This window comes from Electrophorus electricus, chromosome 26 (genome assembly GCF_041902795.1).
Source record: "Electrophorus electricus isolate QZ-2024a chromosome 26, ASM4190279v1, whole genome shotgun sequence".
NCBI lineage: Eukaryota > Metazoa > Chordata > Actinopteri > Gymnotiformes > Gymnotidae > Electrophorus > Electrophorus electricus.
Window position 1 is genome coordinate 11,715,009 of NC_137522.1, and position 25,230 is coordinate 11,740,238.

Consider the following 25,230-nt stretch of genomic DNA (forward strand, 5'->3'; position numbering starts at 1 on the left):
ACATTGCTTAAGCCAAGTACATACTTGTATAGTTGATTCTTTCACTAAAAATCCACCCCTCAGTAACACCCAGGTTAGGATGTTTGCTGTTTTTTTTTCCATGATGTCAGAGGCCTACAGTATCAAGTCATCTTTCTTAGCGTTGCTGCCAACACATGTTAGTATTGACAACGAGGGCAGCAGACTAAAGTGCTATCAGAAGTTGAGCATCTGGACAACACAAGGCCAGTGACGGAAGGCAACCACAACAATCTTGGTCTTGGCCTCTATCTGTGCCAGAAAAAGGAAACAATTGAGACCAATCAATCAGTGAAGAAACCTGAAGAAGCCTGAGAGTCACACCTCGGCAAGCTTGTAACCCAATCACCATGAGTGGAAACCTGAGCGAGTCACGTGAGTCCAATCCACACTGTTCTGTTCCAGTAGTACACTGTGTCCCCACAGACGCGCTGTACAACAGGCAGCTGTGTCTTAGCACGGCCCATAATACAGCCTGTCTCTGGAGTTGGACATTGCATAGGGCATTGTGAGGAGTGACAAGTCTTGTAAGCCCCCTTGTTCTGCCAACCTTCCATGAAGGCATGTCAGACGCTGTGTCCTGGAGAGCCCAGGAAAACAGTGAATGGAGTCAGGCAGCCACAGCTGTGTCTGGAGTCTGGATTTCCCTAATAGGAGGTAGGAAAGATTTTATCTTTTAAACATCCATGAGAGTTTTGCCAGCAAGAGACTCCAGGCCTCTCTGGGTTCAACTGTAGTCCATGTGTGTTTACATTTACACTTGCATGTGATAAGATTGCACTTGTTTCAGTGCAGCACTGGGCGCTCGTAAAATCATGCGCTGCATATCAAAGCTTTTACAGCACTGAAACACATCATGCTATTATTAAAATATAACATACACTGACATTACTGATGATAAACCATTAAGTGACAGAATAGGACTATTGATAACATTTTATGCATACTTCCATCCATTTAGCTTGTAAAAACATTACCAACCAGCATTCTGCAATCAACGTGCATGTTTGGCATTAACACTTTAAACCAATATAACTATTATTAGTCTGGTTTCATCACCTGTCAATCTGCATTATATGACCTCGCATCCTGCGACTTTGTTGATATAGTGCTGAGGGATCAGTCTATAACAAGTTAGTCACTCTCACCCCTTATTTTTTGTGGGTGACCTGGATAAACACAATACTGTCTGGCACAATAGGATGACATGTGATCTGTACCCTTGTCTTTTGGTCTGATGTGCAACAGAGAACAGTGGGAGTCATATATGTAAAAGTGAACCGTGGACGAACTACTCCGATATACTGAGCCCTTTCTTACATCGGTTAACCTTTATTTGTTTACACGTACGTTCTAGAACAAAGTAGGCTATTTTGTAATAACTACGTCTCGATCTTTTCCCGGATTGTTACTCAATATACTGAGGTTACTTCTTCAAATCTAAGAGTGCCACCCACACGATCCTGCTGCAGACATATTATTAGCTACAGCACTCGATCAGAGGAAACTTCGTAGCTAATGTACACACGGCTTTACATTTCACCTTGCGGTAATGTTTGCAATGTTTTAATTGGTCGCTTAGACCAAACCCGAATAGTCTTCCTACGCTCCGTGATTGGACGTCTGGTTACCATGTGACATCTCTTTAAGCCGTTTCTTCCGTTCGCGCACACACCAGGGTAGGAGGAAAGAAATTTTTTTTAAACTTAATGAGTGTGCACAAGACTGGAAGGTGCAAGAAATTCTCTCTTCTTAGTTTGTCGTTGAAGTGTTAAGGATTTATTTCAGCGGCAGAGGTTTATTTTCTGGAATTTGACGGAAATAAATTATTGTGACCTGTTTGCCACTTTATGTAGGCTATGGAAGTCGGACTGAAATGTCCAAGTGACGGACCGTTGATTATTTTAGCAGACTGTGCAGTTCAGTAGTGGTGCTAGTGTTTGTAGTTAGTAACGTTACATTAACGTTACAGTAACGTTACAGCCACAGCTCCATTCATTACTGTTTGCCTGATGTAGCATGCTAACAAGGTAGCACTCTAGATTTGCTGTTCTGAGTAGGGGAGCACAAATGTAAAGAGAGAGAGGTGGGAGGTTTAATTTACTTTGAGTTTTCTGATCTTTCCTTTAACATTGATTTCTTTGTGAGCTGTTTGAAAAGGTGTTGGCCAACATCGCAAAGAAACCAGCTCGCAAGCAGAGCGGAGTCGGTTTCCTTTCGCTCAACTTCTAGTTTTTTGTTTGTTTGTTTTAACCGATGGCTTTAGACAACATAAAGCACGCTGCTTTACTTTCAACTTTGATTAAAATGGCCGATGACAACGATTTAATAGAATTCGTTAAAGGTAAGTTTGTGACTTTTTTTTTTTTTTGTAACAAGGTTTTTTTTTCTAGACTTAACTTTGATTATGTGCTTCTGCGTTCAACTCTAGACCAACGTAGCCATTTCCATCCAAAACACAGTTTATATCTTAACAAATCAATGACTGTTTCAAGTTGAATACCTTGCAGCCTACTGTTTACGGTTTTTAAGGGACAACGCCGATGTAGTAGTTATATTTAAATATCTCTAGAAAAAGACAAATGCGCTCCATGTTATGGTGTCTTTTAAATGCGTTTATCTGGGTGTTCACTGTAACTTGTTTAGTGGATTCTGAGATTCATCTATATATGTTTTTTTCTAGATCGACTTTATTTTGCTACATTAAGAAGCAAACCGAAGAGTACAGTAAATACACACTATTTCTGCACTGATGACGAGTTTGTATACGAAAAGTAAGTGCGAGCCCCCGCCCAAATCCTCTCCACCAAAGCTTCGCTAGGCGGCAACAAGTAGCTTTAAGACTTCGATTTAAGAGCTTTAAAAACTTGAAGACGAATCTGTTACCTAACAGTAGTCAATTATGTCCCCAACCAGTTCATAAAAAGTATTTTCCCACTATCGATTACTTCAAATCGACTTAATAAAATTAACCATTTGCTGCTGGTGAAGTTCCTATAAATAGACTGTAGTTTCAGGCATGTAATTTCTAAATAGCTGCGGACTCGATTCTTTCATATCTAAAGTAGCATAACGTATGCCTTAGTGTTGCCTTTCCGTGTGTGTGTGATTGATTGATTTATTTTTTTATATATAGCTTTTATGCAGACTTTGGGCCTCTCAACCTTGCCATGCTGTATAGGTACTGCTGTAAACTCAACAAAATGATGAAGGTGAGTGGCGCATGTCTTTTTTTTTTTCCACTTTGTCGCCGACCTGCTTCCAGAAGAATGTACAGTATGTGGCAACAGAAGGAATGTGGCATTTCCACTTGCACTCCTTCCTTGTGTTCATGGTGATAGCTCTGGCATTCACATGCCTTACATGCAGACTTCATTGTTATACAGGTGGTTGGGCAGATTGCGTATGAAATGAGACCCGTTATTCAGACTAGTCCAGAACCATCCACTTTCATGGACCAACTCAAATTTAAGTTGGGAAAACAGGTTTGTCTGTGATTGGAAGACAGTGTGGACTCCTACAGAATCGATTCCTTCTCTGTAAAAGATGTGGTGTTATACTCCTTCCAGTACACCACAAGCCTGTCTGTTTTTAGCCTCCGACTCACCTGTCTCAGAGCTGCTCAGGCACTTTTTGTTTGGACAAAGACACTGTCCTTGGGGACCTCGGGACGCTCTTGGCTAAGAGTCTCTAGATTGCTCAGTGCTGTGTGCAGCCTCTGGCTCAGGTTTAGCATGTTCATCACAATTTGACCATTTTCCCCAAGCGGTGGGCCTAGGGGAGCCACTTGCCTGTGTCCTGCTTTGGCTTCTGCTCATGAAGTCCCATGGATGAGTTGACTTGTACTGTTGTTAAAGGTCAAGTGTTCGTGTTGTGCCCTCTTTGGCTGGACTTCAGCCGGCAGCTCCGTTTCTCTGGTTGTGGCTTTTAGACCGCTGAGGAACCAGCCTATATAAATATGTCTATTAGTTTTGCAGCCTGCAACCTCTGTACATTTCAGATGATTCAGTCATATATTATTAGTCAGTCTGTATCTCCTGTTGCATGACGTCAGTTGGGTCTCCGCTCATGCTGATCTGAGCCAGTAAATTGGACATTGCGTCAGCTGTGCCCTGTGGTGCAGACAGGTGATATGGCCTGTGATGCTTAAAGATAAAGATGGGTGTTTGGGACTGAGGTCATGCCACTTATCCAATGTGGTAATGGCTTGTCGTTTAGCTCAAGACCGCCCCTGCTTGCCTCCCAAGGATTTGTCAGAGGAGGATAAGGCATGTTGTTTGAGTGCTTGTTTGGGTTCATTAGTAAGAGTGTGTGAGGGTTGTCCTCTGGGTCGAGTGTTCAGGAAAGACGGTGTATATGAGGTAAGTGAAAAGGGGCAGGCATGATGGGTGCTATTGTAGAAGGGCCTCAGTCTGTTCGCTCATTTTCAATTCATGCCCTGAGCTCTCTTTAATCTCCATTTCTCCATTGTTCTCTCTGTCTCTCTGTCTCTCTCTCTCTCTCTCTCTGGCCTTGTGGTTAAGTGAGTAGGTCACGGAGAGGCACGTATGGCCATCAAGGACCGATACTGTTCACACACTAAATAGTGCAGTGCCTTCTGCGCCATGTACTGGACTTGCTTATCACTCACCTAAACTCTGATATAGTATTCATCAGACATGAGGGTCATGATCTAAGAAAGGTTTTGCCTTTTGTGTAGCAATTGGTAAGTTTATATAAAATAAGATTACACTTTATTGGAGAAAATCTGGGAAAAAAGACTACACTTTATTCATCCCTAGAGGGAAATTAATGTTGCAGCAGTATATGTACAAATCCAACATAGATTTTAGATAAGCCCTCTTATCCTAATACCATAAAATTTAACATTTTGATATAGCTTTCTGTGAATGTCTGTTAACATAAATCTTTGTGTATTCAGTGTTTTCAAAACTCAAGGCCCAGCTAAAAATGAACTGTCAGTACACTTCCAAAAAGGTTAGCTCTCTTTGCCTCAGTTTCCATTTACTCTAATTTAAGAGAAGGTCAGCATGGAGGACAGAACCCCATGCTCAGGAAAGTGCTCATCCCTTGGTGTCTTCAAATCAGTGAATCACTTTCATCTTCATTTGTGGACATTCTAAAAGCAGAAGTCGAAATAATCCCTCTTCTGTCTCTGTCTTTTTTTTGTTTTGTTCTGTGTTTCTGAAGCTGGCCAGGTGTAGTTACCTTATGTGTTCATGTATGGGAATGTTGAAGGTAATTTCCAGCACAAGCATGAAGTTCTTTAGTTTTTTTTCGGTTTACCTTTTTAAATTTTTTTTACCCTCCTTATTAAATGCCTTTCACACTGCACCCCAGCCTCCCAACCGTGTCTGTCTGCCACCGCCAGTTTGTACCGTTTGCTCTATGTCGCTATGGGGACGGCATTCTTTCTGAACCCTTGCTGGTATGGGACTGCATGGGTTATAGACAAGACAAGGAGGGAAGTGGAAGAGAGGAAAGATGTGCGTTTACTATTTTCAGGTGAAGGTCAATTTGACGAAATTGCAGCCCAGTATGATCTGTGGGTGTATGCTTGTGGCTGGTTAAGAGCCAGTTTTCCCTCCTTGCTTAGCAGTGCTTTTGCTGTGTGTTTATGCACAGGCTAATAAACGCAGCTAAGCTTGACTAGTATGTTTTATTCATTGCATTTGTTTTCATTGTCTTGACTTTTTGAATTCATTCTGATGACCCTCTCGCACCCATGTGCCCATATGCATGCGTACAGCCCAGTTTTGCAGTAGAATGATGTATTGAAGGATTATTTAACTTCATTTTTGCATTTAAGCGTACCTTTTAAGAGACAAGACAAGGCTCTGTTGACACAGTACAGCAGCCAGTTCTCAGTAGCAGTAGTGTGATGAGGGAAAAAATAAATCCGTCACAAACGTTTAATTATGCAATAATATGATATGATCAAGTGATGTCCTGTAGGGCTGTCTCTGCCAGGGCATGCTACCTCTGGATCAATTGTCATTCATTAAAATTGTTTTTTTTTTTACCATCCCTTTTAAGTAGTCTGGGTTTTTTTTTTTTTTCCCCTTTACACCTTGCATATTTGTCTGCCAAACATGCCCCAGCAGAGGAGAGGAGCGCTCCGGGGTCCTTTCGTTTCCAATCCAGCATGGATTATTCCCAAGCTTTCGCCTCTGCCTGTCTGCTCCTGGCATGATATCCGCCTTCCCTCTGGCGTGGGCCGCGTAAGGAGAGCTGTTTCCCTGGCACATGTGCACCTGCGGCCCACCTGCTGCTGGCCCTGCTGCGTGCCGAGCCTCCAGGCCCGGGGCTTGCTGCAGAAATAGATGCCGCGGTGTCTGCCTTGGCTTCCTCCAGCGTCCACTGCAAGCCTTCCAGATGCATGCTCTGCTCAGTCAGCAGAAGAACAAGTCATCTGGGCATAAAGCCAATATCTCAGTCTTCCCTTGGTGCATTTTGGAGGCATTGATGACATTGATTCCATGTTGTCCAGGAGTTAGTAGCTACTTTTTGGTAACAACTAACAAGTTGTATTGAATGCTAATGAGTTATGTTTGCAGTGAAGTATACGTTTCATTAACTGCTGTGATTAATCAAGATCTAAACGCAACCAGTGCATTTTTATTGCTCTGCTGTACTTTCACTCTAATGCTGCAGCATTTTGTTTGCTGTTATGGTACCTGGTGATCTTGTATATAATGAACTTTATGCCTGTTGTTACCCTCCAGTGTTTCTCACTGACCAGAAAGAGGATTGTGCACTACACCAGCTTTGAGCAACGCAGGAGGGCTAATGCTGCTTTCTTAATCGGTGCCTATGCTGTGAGTATAAACTTTCTCTCGTTCCTGCACGTTGCATGTAATTGATATTCATTCTTGTGAGTCTATCTTCTTTTTTGTTCTCTTTAATTCTTAATTTTTTTTTCTTCCTTCTGTCCTCATTTTCGGACTCCTCCATGTGTAGCTGGTTAAGATCCAGTACACTTTATATGTTGTGTGTGTGTGACACACTGTCTCAGCTCTGTTCCAACTTCCACCCACTTCCCTGCCCTGTCCCTCAGACAGAGAAACTGCCTGCCAACGGACTGATAGTTCCCCACATTGTGTGCCCACAATAACCCTGCCCTTGACACCACTGGCATGCTCAGTGTGTCCTTGTGCACAGAGCCCATTCATCCAGACCTTCTCCACCATAAAGACCCTTCTGGCCCCGAAGTACCAGTCACACACAAGCATGTGTGAATGGGATCTCTTCAGCAGTGTCTCTGCATCTCTGCCGGGCAGCATTAAAATCCTCCACTGTTTGAGTCACTGGGACCTTGCCCACTCAGCAGTAGTGTTGTAATGTAATGTCATGCTCATAAATTAATGGAATTATATCGTGACATGGGTTAGTGTTTCCCAGGCTACTTGCCCACCATAGTCAGAGACTGTTTGACATGCTCTTGATTGTGTCATACTCATGTTATCTTCATTTTATAGCTGCTTTATCTTGTTCTGAGCAGATGTCGCCTTTTGTTCAAGTTTGAGATTTGAAGTTAAGATGGTAAATGATCACTCTCTGAAGAGAGAGTGCAAGAGAGAGGGAGGCTGTTTAGTGGTCATAAATATGCATGACCGAGGGAAGTAGGGGTAGGAGATATCGCTCCTGTGTCCCTCAAAAAGACCATTGTCCAAAATGTATAAGAAAAGACATCTGGTAAAATGTCGAGCTGGCCTTCTGAATGTCCCTTAACTTTGCAGGGCTGATCTGAGTCTGTGTCCAACTGTGATCCCTATAGATAAACAAGAAGTCATAAACATGCTCTTCTAATCTGTAGCAGAGTTGATGGTCTGTCCAGGCTTTTCAGATGAGCTCTCTTCTCTGGCCCCACAGTCAAGAGCCCCCTGGATTATATTCTGCCTTTATAATCCAGGTTCCTCATCCAGGTTGTTTAGCTGTACTCTGCTCCTGTAGCTCTAGAAGACCGAGCAAGGCGATGGCAACACTAAGGTCACAGGAATGCATACAGTCATGCTGCTAAATATATCTAAGGCATTCTGGAGAAGTAAAAATGCTGAAAGTGTAAATGTTTATGCACGAATCCTCCATTTTGTGACTTTTTAGTTAATCTGCAACTGTGTGCTACATGCAATCAAAGCAATATTTAAATTAAATGAGTTTTGACATATTTATCGCCCTTTCATATAGGGGGTACCAATATCTGGTGGAAATATAGATGGAGGAGAGAAGACCTGTAGGTTGTCCATCCTGTCACTTCTACAGTTTGTTCAGTTTCTGTGTCCCCTGCCAGCACCGCTCACCACTCCCACATTAACGCAGCGATTGGGGCCGCCTGCGCAGCCACAGAGGGAGCTGTCTGTCTGCTGTGCTGTCCGACTCGCAGCTCCCATTTGCAGAACCGCAGCATGACTGTTCTGCTTCAGTAAAGGGGAGTCTTCTACCGCCGTGGCCCCACGTAGTTGCATCGTGCGGTTGATTACTAAAGGGAGACTCCGCTGGTAAGGCGGTCAGGATGAGGTAACCCGTACCGCAGGTGTGGCTGCTGTTGCTGTTTTTGGGTACAGGTTCATAATGGAAGTGGACCTGGACTGAGTAATTCCTGACACGTGTGACGGCAGAAACCAGTAAGCCAGCCTTATTGCATGTCTGTGATTTTGTTTTTCAGGGAAGGCTGATGTGTATTAGAAAGGTACTCCCCGTCCCCAAATTCTCTTGAACAACTAACTTGACGCCGTGAGAAATGGAGTTGGCTGGAGATTGAGACCAGCTAGGCAGCAGTCAGTGTGCCTGTGCTCGTATGGAGGAGAACAGGGAACAGAGCGTCCACTGTTAAACTAATTAGGTGACAGTGGCTCTTCAAAGCAAAAACTATTTCCTCAAAGTCAGTCTCTGAAGGATATGCACACCCTTTTGTCAAGCTATATTTAGTCTGAGTCCTGATCTGAACTCTGATCCTGGGCCTAAATTGGCTCCCTTTACAAAGGAAAACATACTTGCAACCTACAAAACCTTGACCGCCTGAGCACTCTGCACTGAACTTAGAAGTCACCCATCAAACAAAACAGAGTGAAATCAAGAACAACCAGTTGGATCTAATTCTGTGCTGACCTATAAGCTCATCCACCCATTGGGTGGTGGAGTGGCTCTGTTGCTGAACCAAACCTTGGCACTGCTGATGGGTCCTTATCTGATATGACTCTGAGAAGGGCAGTGTTTTACTGCTTTAACGTGATGTTCATCGTTGGCGGCTTCCGGTGCCCTTGAGCGGAATCCCAAAGGCCATTATTACCTAAGCATGTGTGCCTGCGCTCTGCTGCTCTCCATTGACTCTGTGCATGTCCTTCAAGAGGTTTTTTTTTTTAAAATTTGTTTATTTAATATTTGTCTATTGGTCTGGTCATGTGTGGTCTGGGTCTCTCTGCCCCCCCCCCCCCCCCCCCCCGACCAGCTGCACACGTTCTTGGTGTATTCCTGAGAGAGGAGCTGGAGTAACCGCTGGGCGCTGGGCTTCGGCCTTTTCTGCAGGCTGCGTCGGATAAGCGCCCAAGTGCACCCGTACGCATGGTGCCCCATCTTATGGCTGCAGCAGTTAATCTGCTGGGCTGTGGGAAGATCTAGTTGTCCTGCTGCTGCATATTTTATGTGCTCATGCAGAAGTAACGAAGCTGAAACCTCCTGCTGAGTGCAGCCAGCTTCTACATGCACACTTTCTCTGCCTCACAGACATACATACGCAGCCTCTTGGTCACTGGGGCTTTGCTCAGCCACACTCCCTTTTGTTGGATGGTTGTATAGGTATGCCTTGATTACTGTTGAATTTTTATTTATTTATTTTTCTTGTTCTGCCATAAAACACCTGGTAAAGCCATCAAGAAATGATCTGAAACCTTCACAATGCTGTAGCTGGAATTTGATATTAGTCCACTGAATGACGGATGGTGTTGATGATTACCTTAATTGAATAATGTGTGGTCGAGCATGGAGACTGTTTAGCTCGATGGCATCAGTTTTCAGTGTTTGCACATTGTCACCCTCAAGTCCCTGAGGGTCAAGTGTCTTGAATTACACTCTTGGAACTGATTAGATAAATCTGTCTACCAACTTTGCACACCTAGAGAGAGGAATGCCTGAACAAATAATTCTCCAAGGAGGAAAATGCAGTCACCATGGATGGACTTTACACCTGGGTTTCTCAAATAATTTGTATTTGGCTTTGTTCAAAATGTCCACTTCTCTGCTGCCAAGTGCCCAGTCCTAGGTGAAGAGAAAAGCCCTTCCTGGACATAAGACATGTTCCCTCAGTGAAATACTGAGGAAAGACTAAGATGTTGAGCAAGACTTGATGTGTCTTGCCACTTGATCTGGGTTTTTTTAAGGTCATACCTAATCAAGTTAGCAAGTATGCTTGTATACAGGTGTTCACCTATCTCAGTGAGGTATGTTAATGTTGTAATTTTATATTATCTTACTTGCCTTACATGGGTAACTTGTATAGTTTGGGTTTTACTTTTTAATGCAACAAATGGTTAAAACTTGAAGTTGAAATTAGAATCTTCTCCACTCTACTATACCTGTACTGTGCTGATTTGGCTGAAATTTCATTAAGATTCTTGGACCCCCCTCGCCCCCTACTCCCTCGCTCTCTTCCCTTAATCTGACCGTCTTTTCCCGGTTGTCTGTCTCCTGGTTCCCTTGCTCGGCTGCTGAGCGCTGCATGCCTGCGTTCCCTTCGTGGGCAGCGCTGCACCATGACAAGTTGCTCCAGCTGGAGTAGAGCCTGTTAGTGCTGGTCCACCGAGTCTTGTCCCATCTCAGTGCCACGTTCTGCCTCGCCTCTCCTTCTCCTTAGGCAGGAGAAAGGTGTGAAAAGGGGGATAAATAAGCAAAGAGGGGTGGACACTGTGGGCTAGGGGTTAGAACCGAAGCATATGCACACCCTTTATGGTCAAGCTATATTTGGTCTGAGTCCTGATCTGCACTCTGATCCTAACACTAACCTCTGATGAAAACCTTACAAGGCAACAGGGATGCTGGCTTGGCTGCCATTTACGGATGTAGTTATGGCCAAAGCAGGATCCACTGCATGTTGGATTGCTCCTGCTCTGGAGCAGAAGAGGGTGTGTGCTAATGTCTGCTTCTTTTATTCCTTCAGGTGATCTACCTGAAGAGGACACCAGAGGAGGCGTACAGGGCTCTGATCTCTGGCTCTAACGCGTCATACATGTCCTTCAGGTGAGAAAAGCCTTCCCTCGTCTCCCACGGCATGCATCATGACAGAGAGAAGGAAGGAAGGAAAGACGAGACGAGACGAGACAAAAGAAGGGCCCTTGTTTTTGTGTCCCCTGACTGATGTCCTCAGATGCTGAATGCACGCTAATCGCCCGTCACACGCACACCACAAGGGAACCGCAGCTCAGCTAGACACATAAACAATATTAAGTATTTACTTGTCTGTGTATGACCTGCCTTCTGCCCAGTTTCACAGAATCACCCACATAAATGTCTGCTGTCTTACAGGAAGTGCAAATACAAAATCTCCTGTCCAAAACACTGTGTTGACGTTTTGTTTTTTGGCTTGTTGTTGTTTTTTGGCTTGCTCTTGCCTCCCTCCTGGCACAGCATGGTGTAATACAGTTTAACACAACATGAAATGACAAACAAAAGACTAGAATAGGATTGAAGTACTTTTTAGATACTAGATAAACAATGAGGGACATGGAGAAAATATGTTGCATGATCAGTTTTGCTGACAGTTGGTACTGTTCATAAGTAATGAAGTAATGCGCATGTAATCCTCAATGAGGGCTTGCTGGTTTAACCACGCCAAAGACACAAGCAAACGGTTGCCAGGGGAGATCGCCACAGGGCCAGATTTCTCTCACTCTTGCCAGCTGTCAATCTCTTAAATAAGAACTGTTAAGTAGAGCTGGATTAGGACACTTCAGCTTGGAGCATGGTTGTTTGGTTAGGGGATGAGTGTGCTAGTGTGGCTGGGTGTACTCTTGATAGGGTGTGTGTGTGGGGGGGGGGGGGGGGGGATAGTGCCCTTAATAGAGCAAACTGGTGTTCAGGGCTGGTGAACAGAAGGAAGCGTGAAGGAGGGTGGGGTCAGTGGTGTCCAGTTTCTGCAGGATATGTGAATGGGTCAAAGGGTCTGAAGTGAGCAACTGCTGCAATGCAGTTAACATTAGTTAAACAGAGTCAGTAGGATGATTTGGCATTTTGGCAATGTGAAGGCTAGATGCTAATTATGCTTGAAATGGATGACGTCTACGTGTGAAAGTCGAACATTTAATTAAAGGAAAAAGAATCTGCTCATAGCCTGTGGTATGAGTGGGCACTGTATGTGTGTAAGCAGGTTTGATGAAGTCTGAAATAGACGATGCGTCTCTAACAGGACATAAGGGTCGCCTGTTTCTCAATCTCTTGGTATTGAATAAAAGTCACATTGACTTGGCAAGGTCAGCTGTGACATTGCGGATAAGCACCTATGCCAACTCTGCTCCAATCGACACTGAGCCACTGCTACCAGTGCTGTTGTGCTGTGGATGTGCTTAAAGACCTCCTCAAGCTGGTTCTTAGAACTGGGGGGAAACCCCTTGGAGGTGTTGGCACTGCACATTGAAGCCCCATCCATCATCTTGGGTTTAAACACATTTTGAATCCCGAGGAAGCGGAGCAGTGAAATGACTCGCTTTACTGTGACGTGTAGTTAGCATTCTGTGTCATTCTTGCCTCTCTAATGTTCGCTGGTCCCTGGCCAGTCCGTCACCAGCACGGAAGCCCTTTGTGTAGCTTGTTTCATACATTTCAAATGCATCTTAAAGCGCTTCACAGTAAGCCTCCAAATAACCAGCACAAAGCAAGGCATGACCATGAAAAGCCATAAGTACACAAGTATAAAACCTTTAGTGTGATGCATGTGTATGTAATGAGAGGAGTAGGGATGGAGGTAGGGGCAGTGCAGTGGTCTGGTGATGGTCAGGGTCTTGAACCAATCTTTAGAAAGTTCATGGATCCTGCGCCATCTACCATTCTGTAAAATAAGACGCTTTCAGAGCTGATCTATCTGGGCAAAAACACAGATCAACTGCTGTTTTGCTATTAAAAACCATCAGGGCTTCATGAGGGTTTTTTAAGCACAGATGAGATTGGGCTGACTGAGATTTCCACTGGCCTTCAAGACCTTGTAACTGTAAATCAGCAAAGCTAAACAGGAAGTAGAGGCATTGTTCTCAACCAGCACTTGGTGGCTTTCCCAGAAGATTAACTGTCTGTACTTCTACAGATTATTTTTCTTCCACTGTGTTTTTCTTGGGTGTCGCACCGATCAAATTCAGTTAAAAAAAATCAAATTTCTGAACTGTCATTTTTCATGTCGCAGAACTTTATATTGCACACCAGTGAGCCTTATTTTAAACAGCAATCTTTCATCACTTGGGATTCGGAGCTGCTCTTCCTGATCCTGAGTTGTAGCTTCTGAGTCTCTTGCAGTGGAGCGTTGGAAGAGCAGGAGCAGCTCAACATGCGTCGGCACATTTTCTGATGATCCAGTCTCGCGTGGTGCTTGCTGCATGCTGTTTTCACATCATGAGGGAGTTTGTTCTGAGGCCTTTGGCAGTCTTTCTCAGATTTTATGGCCTTAGAGATTAGCTTCAGATTTATCCAGCTGTCATGTTTGAGTTAGTGTGTTGATACAGCCACAATCAATTTTCCGGGCTTGCTGGAACTTGCAGAGGAGCAAATATTTATCGTGCTTCCGAATTTGCTCTGCAGAACCCTAGTCAGCTACTTAATTGTTCTGTATTATGTTTGAGCTAGTTATTGTAAACTTGTGAACTTTCTTCATGATAAACATTGTGTAACTGTCTAAACATGTTCTTTGGTGTGTGTTGGCCTTCCCAGTGGAATACTCACTAGAGGCAAAAAATTGAGTAGTTTTCCAAACACTGTTTTGAGCAGTGTGTTGCCTTCATAGAATGGGAATCCTCTGGTTTGATTCATGTTGAGTGACCATGCCCTGTAGGCTCCCTGACGTCCCTCCCTCACGGATCTGATTGTTGCCCCTGTCCGTTCTTGGGGTTAATTGAAGCCTTTATCCCATCATAAAGATGTGCTCGTTTGGGACTGTAACAATGGCAAAAAAAGCATGGTCGGCATACCCCTCTCTTAAATCGGGTAGCCGTGAAAGTCTCAAGGACCACAGTGCAGTAATTTGGTTATGTAATGTCCTGCAGTTGACTAACGCAGGAAGTAAATGGGCTCATGTTGGTGAGGGATTGGTAGGGGGAGGGTGTTTATTGAGAGGAGCTGAATTCACTCCCTCGTGGGGAAGAATTTAAGTGGACAGGGTTTCATTGGATATAGCGCTGGGGTCAGTGGCTAAGTACTGGGAGTGTAGAAGTGTTTAAAGTGCTGTTCCCCAGGAAGAGCTTAATGACATCACTGACAATGTGGTTTGATTCTCGCCCATCTTAAAAACAAACAAGAGGTGCTTCTGCAGTTGTCTGGTAGTTGAAAGAAAGCGTGGTGGTGATGTTATTTCCAGGCACCTGATCTAGCCCTGGGATTTTTATGATTTTAATTTTTTTAATGGATTTCAATTGCCTTTTGGCCACTTTCAGAGCACTGGTGTAGAGCCATGGTGTTGACCTCAGTGCTAATGCTAATGTGCTGCGTTCATCTGTGGGGTGCTGAGCTAGGCTATGGAACAGCGCCTTTAAAACAAGGGTGAATTTGCATACACACCTGCTCACGCAGGGAAGCGCACCGTCATAGCGGTTCGTACCCACTGAGCAGTGTAAGGAGATGGTGGCCTGTCAGATCCATTGCCTTCCAGGAGCTTATTTTTAGCACTAAAGCTGAAGAATGTTAAATGGCAAGCTCTTGTTTTCTTTGATAGATGAGTCTGACCTAGCCTGGATGGCATATATTGAGGAGGGGGCTCAGAATTGGCAGCAGACTAGAGCACTATGGAAGAACCTGCATCTGCAGCAGCAAGGCTCAGGGACTTGGCTCAGCACCGTTCTTGTGTAAGATAGGGGAGATGGCACTTTCGAGCAGCCAAATATTTGGAATGCCATAGCAGGGAAAGTCGCGCAGGTCCAACAGAGAGAGTTGTGATCTCTGGGCTTCTCTTCATAGGCCTCATGTTATGCAGAATGGCGTACAGCACATTCCAGTCCACATTGAAATCTGTGTTAAAATTTGCAGCTTTGTGTTTGTCAGGCTCTGGTTAAATTTGCATAGACAGAATTGAAATTTGCAGCACTTTCTTCTCCCTGTTCTGAAGGCACCCGACCCAGGAGCCGCAGACACTCTGAGAATCGCTGCTGGCCTCAAGTGGGGCATTCCACACCCTGTCCCCAGAGAACAAGGGAGGGTCCGAGTTCAGCGCGCCTTCGCTTCCTTCTCTTTCCAGTTTCAGTTCTGTGTGAAGATGAGAGGAAGCTTGCTAGACTCAGCCCACTCTTGTGGTTTCCTGTCATCTCCTCCACTGCATCCACATGCCTTCCCCCAGGCTTGTGTGCTGGGGGCTCGGGAGCCCTGTATGATAGAGACCCCATGCACAGGGGCCCTGTGTCCTGGGGCACTGGGAACCTGTCCTATTTTTCATTTGAGAAGTAGCGAAAATCCTGTTAAGGATACACTATTGCACTGCAGAAGCAATTTATTTTCCACACAGCATACAGCAGGTCTTTGAAATAATGCCGTTTTGTGAACTTTTTGAAATTTAAAGGGTGGATGAGGGAACAAATGCAGCTTAATCAACATCAGACCTGGTATCCTTTAAGAGTACATTTACCAAAAATAACGGACACCAATAAATTTAAGCTGAATCCTTCCTGTGTCTTTCTATGACCTTTTATCACCCATGCTGTCCCACTGGTTTCTATCTCTGCCCTTTAATCCTCTCACCATAATGCAGGCTAAAACTTCTCTTACACCTCTTAGAAATGAATCATTCATTGATGTTAACCTCTAAATCTGTTTGAACCGTGAACCATGGTGACGTTTATCCGGGGCCATGAGCACGGCTTTGGATGTGTATAAGGGCATTGGCTAATCACCTGTGGTCAGGCTTGCGTAACAGCACAGGCGTCTGGCACCTGGAGACTGCCTGAGAGCTCCCTCCCCCGCATGAGCTGCTCCGCTACATGCTCTGAGCTTTACGCCCAGATTGAACTTGATTAAAAAACCCCAAAATAAACCCCCAGATTGTACATGAAATTTGGCTCTTTTGCAGTTTCAAGTGTCACTAGAAGAATCTTTTAGGTAGGTCGTGGTTGTGTAGGTAATATAGGTAACCCGAGCTGTCATGCTATAGGCGGATGATAAAGAGGGAAAAATGCACAATTTTGCTTTTCCTCTGCTCAAAGGTTTATTCGGCCTCTAGTTGAGCTAGTGGTGTTGTGTAGCCCCCATGGCATGGCTGTTTAATGCATGTGCCTTCACTCTGCGTGCTGCGTACCTTCCAGCCTGCGGGAGCGACCCAGACCCCCAGCCTTCAAAGCGCCTCCTGATGGGTTAATGGCTGCCCCTGGGGTTTGTAGCCAGTGCAGAAATCAAGAGCATCCAGCTCTTCTCAGCAAAGCCATTGCTGCTAGCATTGCGGTATAGCTGCTCCAGAGAGAAAGCTCATGAAATAATTTAGCATGGAGATTTGTCATGTTTAATTTTTAATAGACGGCACATGTAATTTTTGTCTGCTTTTTAACAATGAAATTCAATGAAACTGTAGCTGATGCGTAGACATGGGTTTTTTGTTTTTTTTTCTTCTGTGCTTTTAACACAGCCTACATGTCCTTTCACTCTCTGGAAGCTTTCTTCCCACCATCATTGTGTTCTTGTTAACATTTGTGCAGGAGTATCTGGGTCAGGTGTAGGAAGCTTTACAGAAAGCCAATCTTTTGTCTGTGCTCTTGTTGAAAAATTGGCTAGCCATTTTTTCTGTGTTTTGGAAGTGTGGGCTCATTACAGAGACTCCAGTAGCACAGGTCTGTGATCTCTGGTTATTAAAATGAATTAAAAAGAAATTGCTGTCAGCTCAGCATGTGACATTGGTGCACACCTGTGTTTTCTATATTTCTTGTTTTTATTTGCTGTATCTCTCACTTGTCATGAACCTTCATCCATACTCATCCCCCCCCCCCCCCCCCCCAAGTACTCTATTTCTCACGTGTTTGTCTTGTTCTTTTCAGGGACGCGTCATTTGGGGAGTGCACGTACAACGTGGCGATTCTTGACTGTTTGCAAGGAATCAGCAAGGTGAGATGACCACCCTGTGAGGCACATTAAACATGGGGCCAGTACTCCGGTGTAAACCGTGAGGGAGAAAGTCTGGCTTGTGAAGTAGTTTCAGTGCCCAATGCCACAAGCCTACAGGGTTTTCAGCTCACGCCGATGACAGGATCCCTGACGCTGCTTAATTGTTTTCTGATATGGATCTGAGCCAGTACCAGGTAGAGGTGAAAGTTCCATAAGGGGTGTGTCAGCCCCTCAGCACATGGTTACTTTCCTTTTTGCTTTTTAGTGGTTATGTAAGTTGTTCCTCATTGTGCTACACCCTCACATGCCCGCCCCACCCTGCCAACCTGCCTGCTGTTCCACTTATACAACTTTGCCAGAAGCAGAGTGACTGGTAGTTTAAAAACAGTTTTCATGACTTCTTAGAACTTGTGCATTGCATTCATATGATTGCTGCCCAGTTATGGATTTTATTTTGATTGCACAGCACCCTCCCGCCCTGGTCGTATCCGGTCGTGCCCATATCCAAATCTAGGTCCCCAAACGCTGCTCCTGTTCTCGCTCTGATCTTTTGCCTGGTGCCGCCCACGCGGTGGCCTGCGCATGCACAGGGAGCTTCGTGTGCGTACATTTTGGAAGGCTCGTTCAGTGTCTGTCCAAAAGGAACGCCAGGACATTCTTCTGCACATTCTCTCCCCGCTCTGGCTCTCTGGCTGTCCTCCCCCATCCTCCATCACGAAACTTCGGACAGCAGTCGCATTGCTCCTCCTGGGAGCCATAACTCTGTCTCCTTTCCCTTTTTCTAGTGCTGCCCAAAATATCGCCCTCCTGCTCTCTGCAAGCTTTAAGCACACCATGTGTGCAGCGTGGTGCAGTGAGGCAGGCCTGGTGCTGGGCTTGAATTCGCTCAGCCCTGCCCCCAGTCTCACATCACCCCCCTCGCTTTCCCACAGACAGAGTGGCAGAAGCTTCGTCTCCAACTTTAATTAACCAGCCATTAGCAGATTAGTGGCTGTAATCAGTTCATTCTGGCTGTCTGCTGTATCTGCGCTGCGTGCCAAACTGCAGCCCATTAAATGAACCAGTCCGACTTTCAGTGCAATCTCCCCCCTTTCTCTCTCCCAATTAAGCACTAGTTGTGTGTGTGTGTGTGTGTGTGTGTGTGTGTGTGTGTGTGTGTGTGTGTGTGTGTGTGTGTGTGTGTGTGTGTGTGTGTGTGTGTGTCCCATCAGAGGTCAGTATGGACGTTTCTCTTGTGGTTAATGTAATCCAGCAGAAAAGTTCTGAGAGGTTTAAGAGGGTAGACTAAGGAACGTGTTCCTTGTGCACGGTCAGTGAGAAGGCCTACCATCTGAAAGGCTGATTCAGAGGTAGGACCTGCTGACCCTACCTCACCGCGTAGCTCCTGCAGGGGAACACAGCCTGGAGCAGAAGCACCACCGACTGGGACTCGGCCTGTGCGTGCGGATAAGGCCCTCGTGCTGATGCTACTGGTGGCTTCCTTGCCTAAGCTCTTAGTCCAATTACCAGTGGAACAGCAGACATGACACCGCTTGACTTGCCCAGGACTACAGAATGGTTAGATAACCAGTGGAGCCTGGGTACCTGATGCATATCCAGCCATCAGCACAGGAAGCGCGAGAGTGTGTAAACAGCCTGACCTTACCATCTGCCGTGTGTATGCGAGTGTGTGTGCGCGTGTGTGCAGACTTCTGTTCCTTGTTAGGCATGTTGGTGATTTTATCTGAACTGTGCCTTTAAGAACGTGTCTATTCGTCCCTGTCTGCGTTCTCCCTGCTAATCGATGCCATTACCCTGCCTCACTTAACCCATGAGTCATCTGCCCACAGCTTAGAGTGGCCTTGCACAGTACCGTTACTTTATTAATGTATTCACCCACTGAATAATTATATAATATTTATATGTTGCAAAAAGCTGCAATATGCGAATCAGCCAGCTAACAAATTTCATATTTTGTGCGCGTGTCGTGATCCTGTCTGATCTCAGAAATTCCAGGTAAGTGTTCTGTAGGTAATTTTAATTTGGGTCAAAATAGTGCTGTCTAGTCTGTCACCATGACACTTGTAGTGTAACAACCTTCCTCCCGATGCCACACCACCTTCCTTCTGCCCCTGGCTTTAAGCGTTGCGAACAGATCTGCAGTATTGCAGCATTTCTGAAGCGGCACACCCACCCGCATTCGGGGACATGCAGAAATCTGTGCGCCTTTGATGCCAAGGAATTACGTGCCTGAGAAATATTCAAGGGAAGCACAGTCAGTCTTGATTCATTTGTAAATGTGCAATTTGTAAATGTGCAATATGTTCACAAAACTTGCCACTTGCCACAACACACTCCCTCTAATCGAAAACTTATTGTGTGTGTTTCAGGCTCTGCAGCACGGTATCTTGAACTTCGAGACGTTCAATGTCACTGAGTACGAGCACTACGAGGTAGCTCTTCCCTTCCAGAACGTTCACACAAGTGCATGCTCATTAGTCTAAACAGCATGGGTTCCTCCCAGCGAGGACCCTCGTCAAACCCCTACAGCAGTTCCCATACCCTTTACATAGCGACGTTTGCACTGCATTGGTGCAGTGGAGTAGTCACACAAGAGCTTCACACGCTTCGCGTGATCCGACGCGTCTTGCTGAACACTTTGCACAATCCTAACGTAGTCAGCTGAAAAGGTTTGGCAAGGTTCAGTGAGCCACTGAGCTCTAACGAGAAGGTGTGCACCGTGTTCGTGGAATCGGCTTGTTTTGCGTCACCTGCTGTGCCACTGCCCAGCCTCATGCCACCCTCTTCTTCCAGAAGCAGGGAAACTGACACCTTCTTACCTTTCCTACTTATTCCTGTGGCTTGGTTCTCTCCCCCCCCCCTTCAGCGTGTAGAAAATGGAGACTTTAACTGGATTGTCCCAGGCAAGTTCCTGGCGTTCAGTGGGCCGCACCCGAAGAGTAAAGTGGACAATGGTGAGCCGTCCATTTTTGCTAAAGTATGTAATTACACCGCCACCCTGCCTGTGTTCCTTGCCCTTATTGGATGAATGTGCATAACAGTATCTAGGATAACAAGTATTGTTGTCACTTGTACATTGTTTTGACTTCAGTGATGTATGGTAGTGAACAAACTAGATTTTTTATTTTATGGTGCTGGCTGCTTGGTTACCTGTAGAGGGAGCTGTTGGCACAATAATTCTGATACAATTGAATAGAAAACTCTAATGAGCAAAACTGCATAATTTACATGGTTGTAAACTGCACCCCTAAAGTGTCCTTGATAACCCTGAGCTTAGAGGTGAGCTGTTGTCGCGACTCTGGTCTCTATCGCAGGCTACCCTCTCCATGCCCCCGAGGCCTACTTCCCCTACTTCCGCAAGCACAACGTCACTACCGTCATCCGCCTCAATAAGAAGATCTACGAAGCCAAGCGCTTCACGGACGCTGGCTTCGACCATTACGACCTGTTCTTTGTGGACGGCAGCACACCCAGCGATGTGATCACCCGACGCTTCCTCCATATCTGTGAGAGCACCAGCGGTGCTGTGGCTGTCCACTGCAAGGGTAAGCGTACTCGCGCACACTCTCCCTCGTCACCCTTTCACCTTCTCTTTGCTTCTCCAACCCCCCCATGACATGAACGCTTGGCCACTTGGGGGCAGTGTTGGTTCAGAATTCATGCACATCTGACCATGAGCAACCCGTGTGATGGTATCCAGTTAAGACGTAGTTCTGCATGAGGTTTCAGATAATCCATGGAAAAAGTGAACAACTCTTGAGAGATTAATTGGAGGTTTTTTTGTTTTGTTTTTTTTAAACCCTGTACTGGTTACATGAAATGCACATTACCCTGTACTGAGAACAATTTCTTTGCATCATCTTTGAGACTTCTATGGGCTGCATTCCTCATCATTACATTTAATAGTTAATGTAATTTAGAATTGCTTACGCCAAGAACCATTAAATAATTTGAATCTGTCTCTTGAAATCATACTCATCACAAAACTAAATTTTCATTTTGAACCTTTTGTATATCAGTGCTATCCCCCCCCTTTCTAAACACGCCTTATTGATGATGGTTGGCTTGTTTGTTTGTCGTCTTGTTTTGTACTTCCCAGCGGGTCTGGGCCGGACGGGAACTCTGATTGGCTGCTACCTGATGAAGCACTACCGGTTCACGGCGGCCGAAGCCATTGCGTGGATCCGGATCTGCAGGCCTGGCTCAGTCATCGGCCCCCAGCAACACTTCCTAGAGGAGTAAGATGCACGTTACCCCTAACCATGTGAACTGGTGAATTAGTATTACTCAGTGCTGTGTGAATCAGCACCCAGCTCACCAGATGCTCTGGGCTTTGCTTGTTTTCTCAGAAGACTCTCTAAAGAAAAAAAACCTCCCTTCTGTGATTTTCTTTTCTTTTCTCCTGATGAAAATGGATGCCCAATCTTTGATTTTAGGCCAACTGATATCAGTAAATGCTCTTGTGTAAATGTGTGTGTGAGATTCCACTCCTCTGTTTGGGGGTAAATCTCTGTGAAGGGAAATGCACAGAGTAAGCAGAAGCCTCATGCTTCTCCTCCACGTCGGCCCTGAGCCAAGGGTTGCCTTTCTCAACCGAGCCATGCGTGTGAAAGTTGAGTATGACTGTCAGTGCTGATTTAAAGCAGACCACGTTCGTTTAAGTGTTGTTCCAGCATCAGCAGTGCTACACAAAGGTCGTAGATTAAGACGCGTTCCATAGTGTGGCTGGAAAGGTTTTTATCTTCCAGCATATTTTCCTCCTGAGGCATTGTGTAGCAAACGAGGTGGCATCCCACCATGGTTCCTCCAAAGAGAGCTTGGGCCGAGCCCAGCAGTGCAAATATGTACATTACACTATTTATACATGTAAACGCATGAATAACAAAATGCTACACTGAACCTTTTGTTTGTTTTTCTGTCTTTCATTCTTTGTCTTGCTTTCTGTCCTTTTTGCTTTTTCATTCTTCCTTTTTTGTTGTATTTCTTTGTCCTCCTTTTGTTTTTATTTGCATCTCTTTTTCGTCTGTCTGTGTCTGTTCATTTGCCCTCCTCTGCGCGGGGCCGTTGTGCCCACAGAAAGCAGGCGTCTCTGTGGGCTCAGGGAGACGCTCTGCGCTCCAAACAGCAGCAGACGGCCCGGCCGTACCAGGAGCGCAGCATGGCCCTGTCCCGCCTCATTTCCACCATGGATGGCTTCAGCATCGGCACCGGCGGCCTCAAGCCTGGCGGCCCCGAGCGATCGGACGAGGTGAGCGAAAGGGCCGTCACCATGCCGCCCCTGCCGGACGCCACCCCTTTCAGAGGTTCAGCTTCGGGTCTGCAAAACCAGCGTTGCTGGAAAATACGAATGCAGCTCCACCATGTGATCCTGATGCTAATGACTCACTGTTGATTTGTGCTTTTGGATTATGTTTCTACCCTGATTAATTGTCGTGGAATTTTTTTGCATATATTGTGGGGAAACTGTGTAGTAGACCATAGATACAGAGAGGTGTGTGTGTGTGTGTGTGTGTGTGTGTGTGTGTGTGTGTGTGTGTGTGTGTGTGTGTGTGTGTGTGTGTGTGTGCAACCACTACACACTAAACAGTATGTGCAAGACCCGTGTTCTGCCAGTTTTCAGGTTAATTTATGCAGCGACACATACCTGGTAATTACCAGGAGCTGCACCTATTGGCAACTAAATACACATGAATTGTAATGCGATATGTAATAATGTAGCTCTAGCATACCATGCAGTTGTGTAATGTGAAAGGCCTATACTGTGTGACTCCCTGAACAGATCAGTGACTACGGTGAGAATGGTCTCGACTTGACTCAAGGAGACAAACTACGTGCCTTAAAGGGCCAGCGGCAGCCCAGGGGGCCCAGCACCGGCGCGCTGAGGTGAGACGCTACTGTCACTCAAGGAGACAAAGGCCATCCTTCAAAGGGCAACACTTGCAGAATTTTAGCCCCGCCTCCCTTCTCTACGCTCTCTCTGGGTTCTGAGTTGACTGCTGCTGGCCAGCCAGTTATGTAAAGATGCTACATCAGCGTTATGGCTAGCAGCTAAGTAACGAGCAAGTTGCAGTGCAATGGCTGACACTGACAGCAGCAATGTATTAGCTAATTACATAAGATAGTTAGAGTAACTTAAACTGGCTAGTCACAGTGTTCTTGGTTACACATGTTCACTTGAAGGTCTCGAGTTAGTGTAATAAAGTGGCAAATGCATGAACATTTCACGGGTCCCTCGCCCGAAGCATCACAGCTAGGCGGCTACGTTAGGATTTCACATTTAAACTAAGGCTTATTGCTTTCTCCCTAGACCAAAGAAACCTAAAATCCTGGCAAGTGAGATTGTTGCCCTGCATATGCTTTAGCTACCTGTATACTACTTGTATGTGCAAGTTCAGTGGTTTTAGGCCAGGCCTCGAGGATGTCAAGGCATTTGACCAAAGCAATCCAGAGGCATTTCTTCTGAGGTTCACTGTCTACAGTCATAACTGATCAAAAGAATACAGAATCAGCTACTGCATTATATCATTGGTGTTGCCCTCATCTCAAGAAGTGTGGTTTTTGTTTTTTTTAACATTTAAAAATCATTAAAATATTGCTTTAGAATATTCATAAATAGTGTTCAAGCATTAGAGGAGTCAACAACCAACATGCCACTGTAGCTCATGCACTTTTATAAATCTTTTTATGCACTTTTAGACAATCTGCAGTCATGTTATTAAATTGATCAAATTCTGGACAGCATTTGTACGTGTGAACAAACTGCTCTGTTGAAAGATGCAGGCTCAGAAGTTACCAGGAGTGTCTGTACCGTGTAATGCCTTCAACAGCAATCTTAGACAGGACATTTATGCTCATAGAACGGATTTCAGACTGGCAACATGAACACACCTTCTTTTGAACCTAATCTTTCTGTAAGGTCTATATACAAACAATATGTAGGTAATGACCACATGATTCTACTTTTTGTCCCTGGTATTTTATTTGTGGCCCACCACTATGGCCATGTCATCTTCCATTAGCTTATAGTTGAGTAAGTCAAGCCAGTGGTTTTCCACCTTCTTAAACAAAAGGAACTAAAGTATTTTACACAGGAACCTGGCAGGCAAAGAGCTGTGGTTGGCATAGTAACCTGCAGTGTGAGTTGTCCTTTGTAGAGAGGTTGTCTTTGTTCTTTAATACAGGTAGACCCCCTCAGAGTTAATTTTGTTCTCTTGCTTCCTCATTTTCTTCTGATTTGCATTCTTAATTTCATGTCATTGGTTAAGGAAGGTAATATAGGCATTTTGGTAAAGAATATGGCTATATGGCTCAATTTCAAGTATGTGTTTTAAAAGCATCAAAACACCCCCCCCCCCCCTACTTTTAGAACAACTATTCGTTCTTTTGAGGTCAATTTTCGTTTGACCGTCAGCATTATGTATCTTTCTGTTTCGTCTTCTAGCTTGTCATTGTTTTCTCTCCAGACATAACATGGAAAATCTGTTCCAGGGGAGTTCCACTCAATCATAATTTTCCATTTTTTGTGTTAATGTACTCCAGGCTTAAACTTCTCCATACTTAACAGACTTTATTGTTCAGGACCAATTCAATCTTGTTTTTCCGTTTTGGCCCAGGCTAGAATTTTCCACAGAGTGGAAAAACAAACATTTCTTTGCAGATCCTTGTCAACATCCCCTTTGCCCCTTTCAAGCATGCATTATGCAGCACAGTGTCCTTGAACCCCTCGAAACTAAGGACCCCCCCCCAGTGTGAAGCTCTCAAAGCCTCGCATGCAGACTTGGCTGATGCTCATGATGACACAGGCAGGCTGCTTTTCAGCACTTTGGGGCCCTGATGCAAATTCAACATCCTCTTTCGACAAGAGTGTTCAGCCATTAATTAATTTTCCGCAGATAGTGGCGAGGGAAGGGGGCCCTTGGTCAGGGCTGCCCTCCCACTCCTTTC

General features: G+C 45.2%; 1 protein-coding gene across 3 annotated transcripts in view; it reads left to right on the plus strand.

Moving 5' to 3' along the window:
* Positions 1-457: 457 nt before the first annotated feature.
* The window catches only part of cdc14ab (cell division cycle 14Ab), a 31,592-nt gene continuing 6,819 nt past the window's right edge, over positions 458-25,230 (plus strand). The window contains exons 1-12 of one of the 3 annotated variants that reach the window (XM_035523158.2): positions 458-675; positions 2,702-2,792; positions 3,155-3,230; positions 6,744-6,836; positions 11,171-11,250; positions 17,220-17,286; positions 19,656-19,718; positions 20,153-20,240; positions 20,601-20,831; positions 21,386-21,524; positions 22,363-22,534; positions 23,066-23,169. In XM_035523158.2, the coding sequence (XP_035379051.1) occupies positions 582-675; positions 2,702-2,792; positions 3,155-3,230; positions 6,744-6,836; positions 11,171-11,250; positions 17,220-17,286; positions 19,656-19,718; positions 20,153-20,240; positions 20,601-20,831; positions 21,386-21,524; positions 22,363-22,534; positions 23,066-23,169 (1,298 nt within the window). In that variant the 5' untranslated portion in view covers positions 458-581. The other 2 variants (XM_081708069.1, XM_035523159.2) reach the window with 2 other exon arrangements.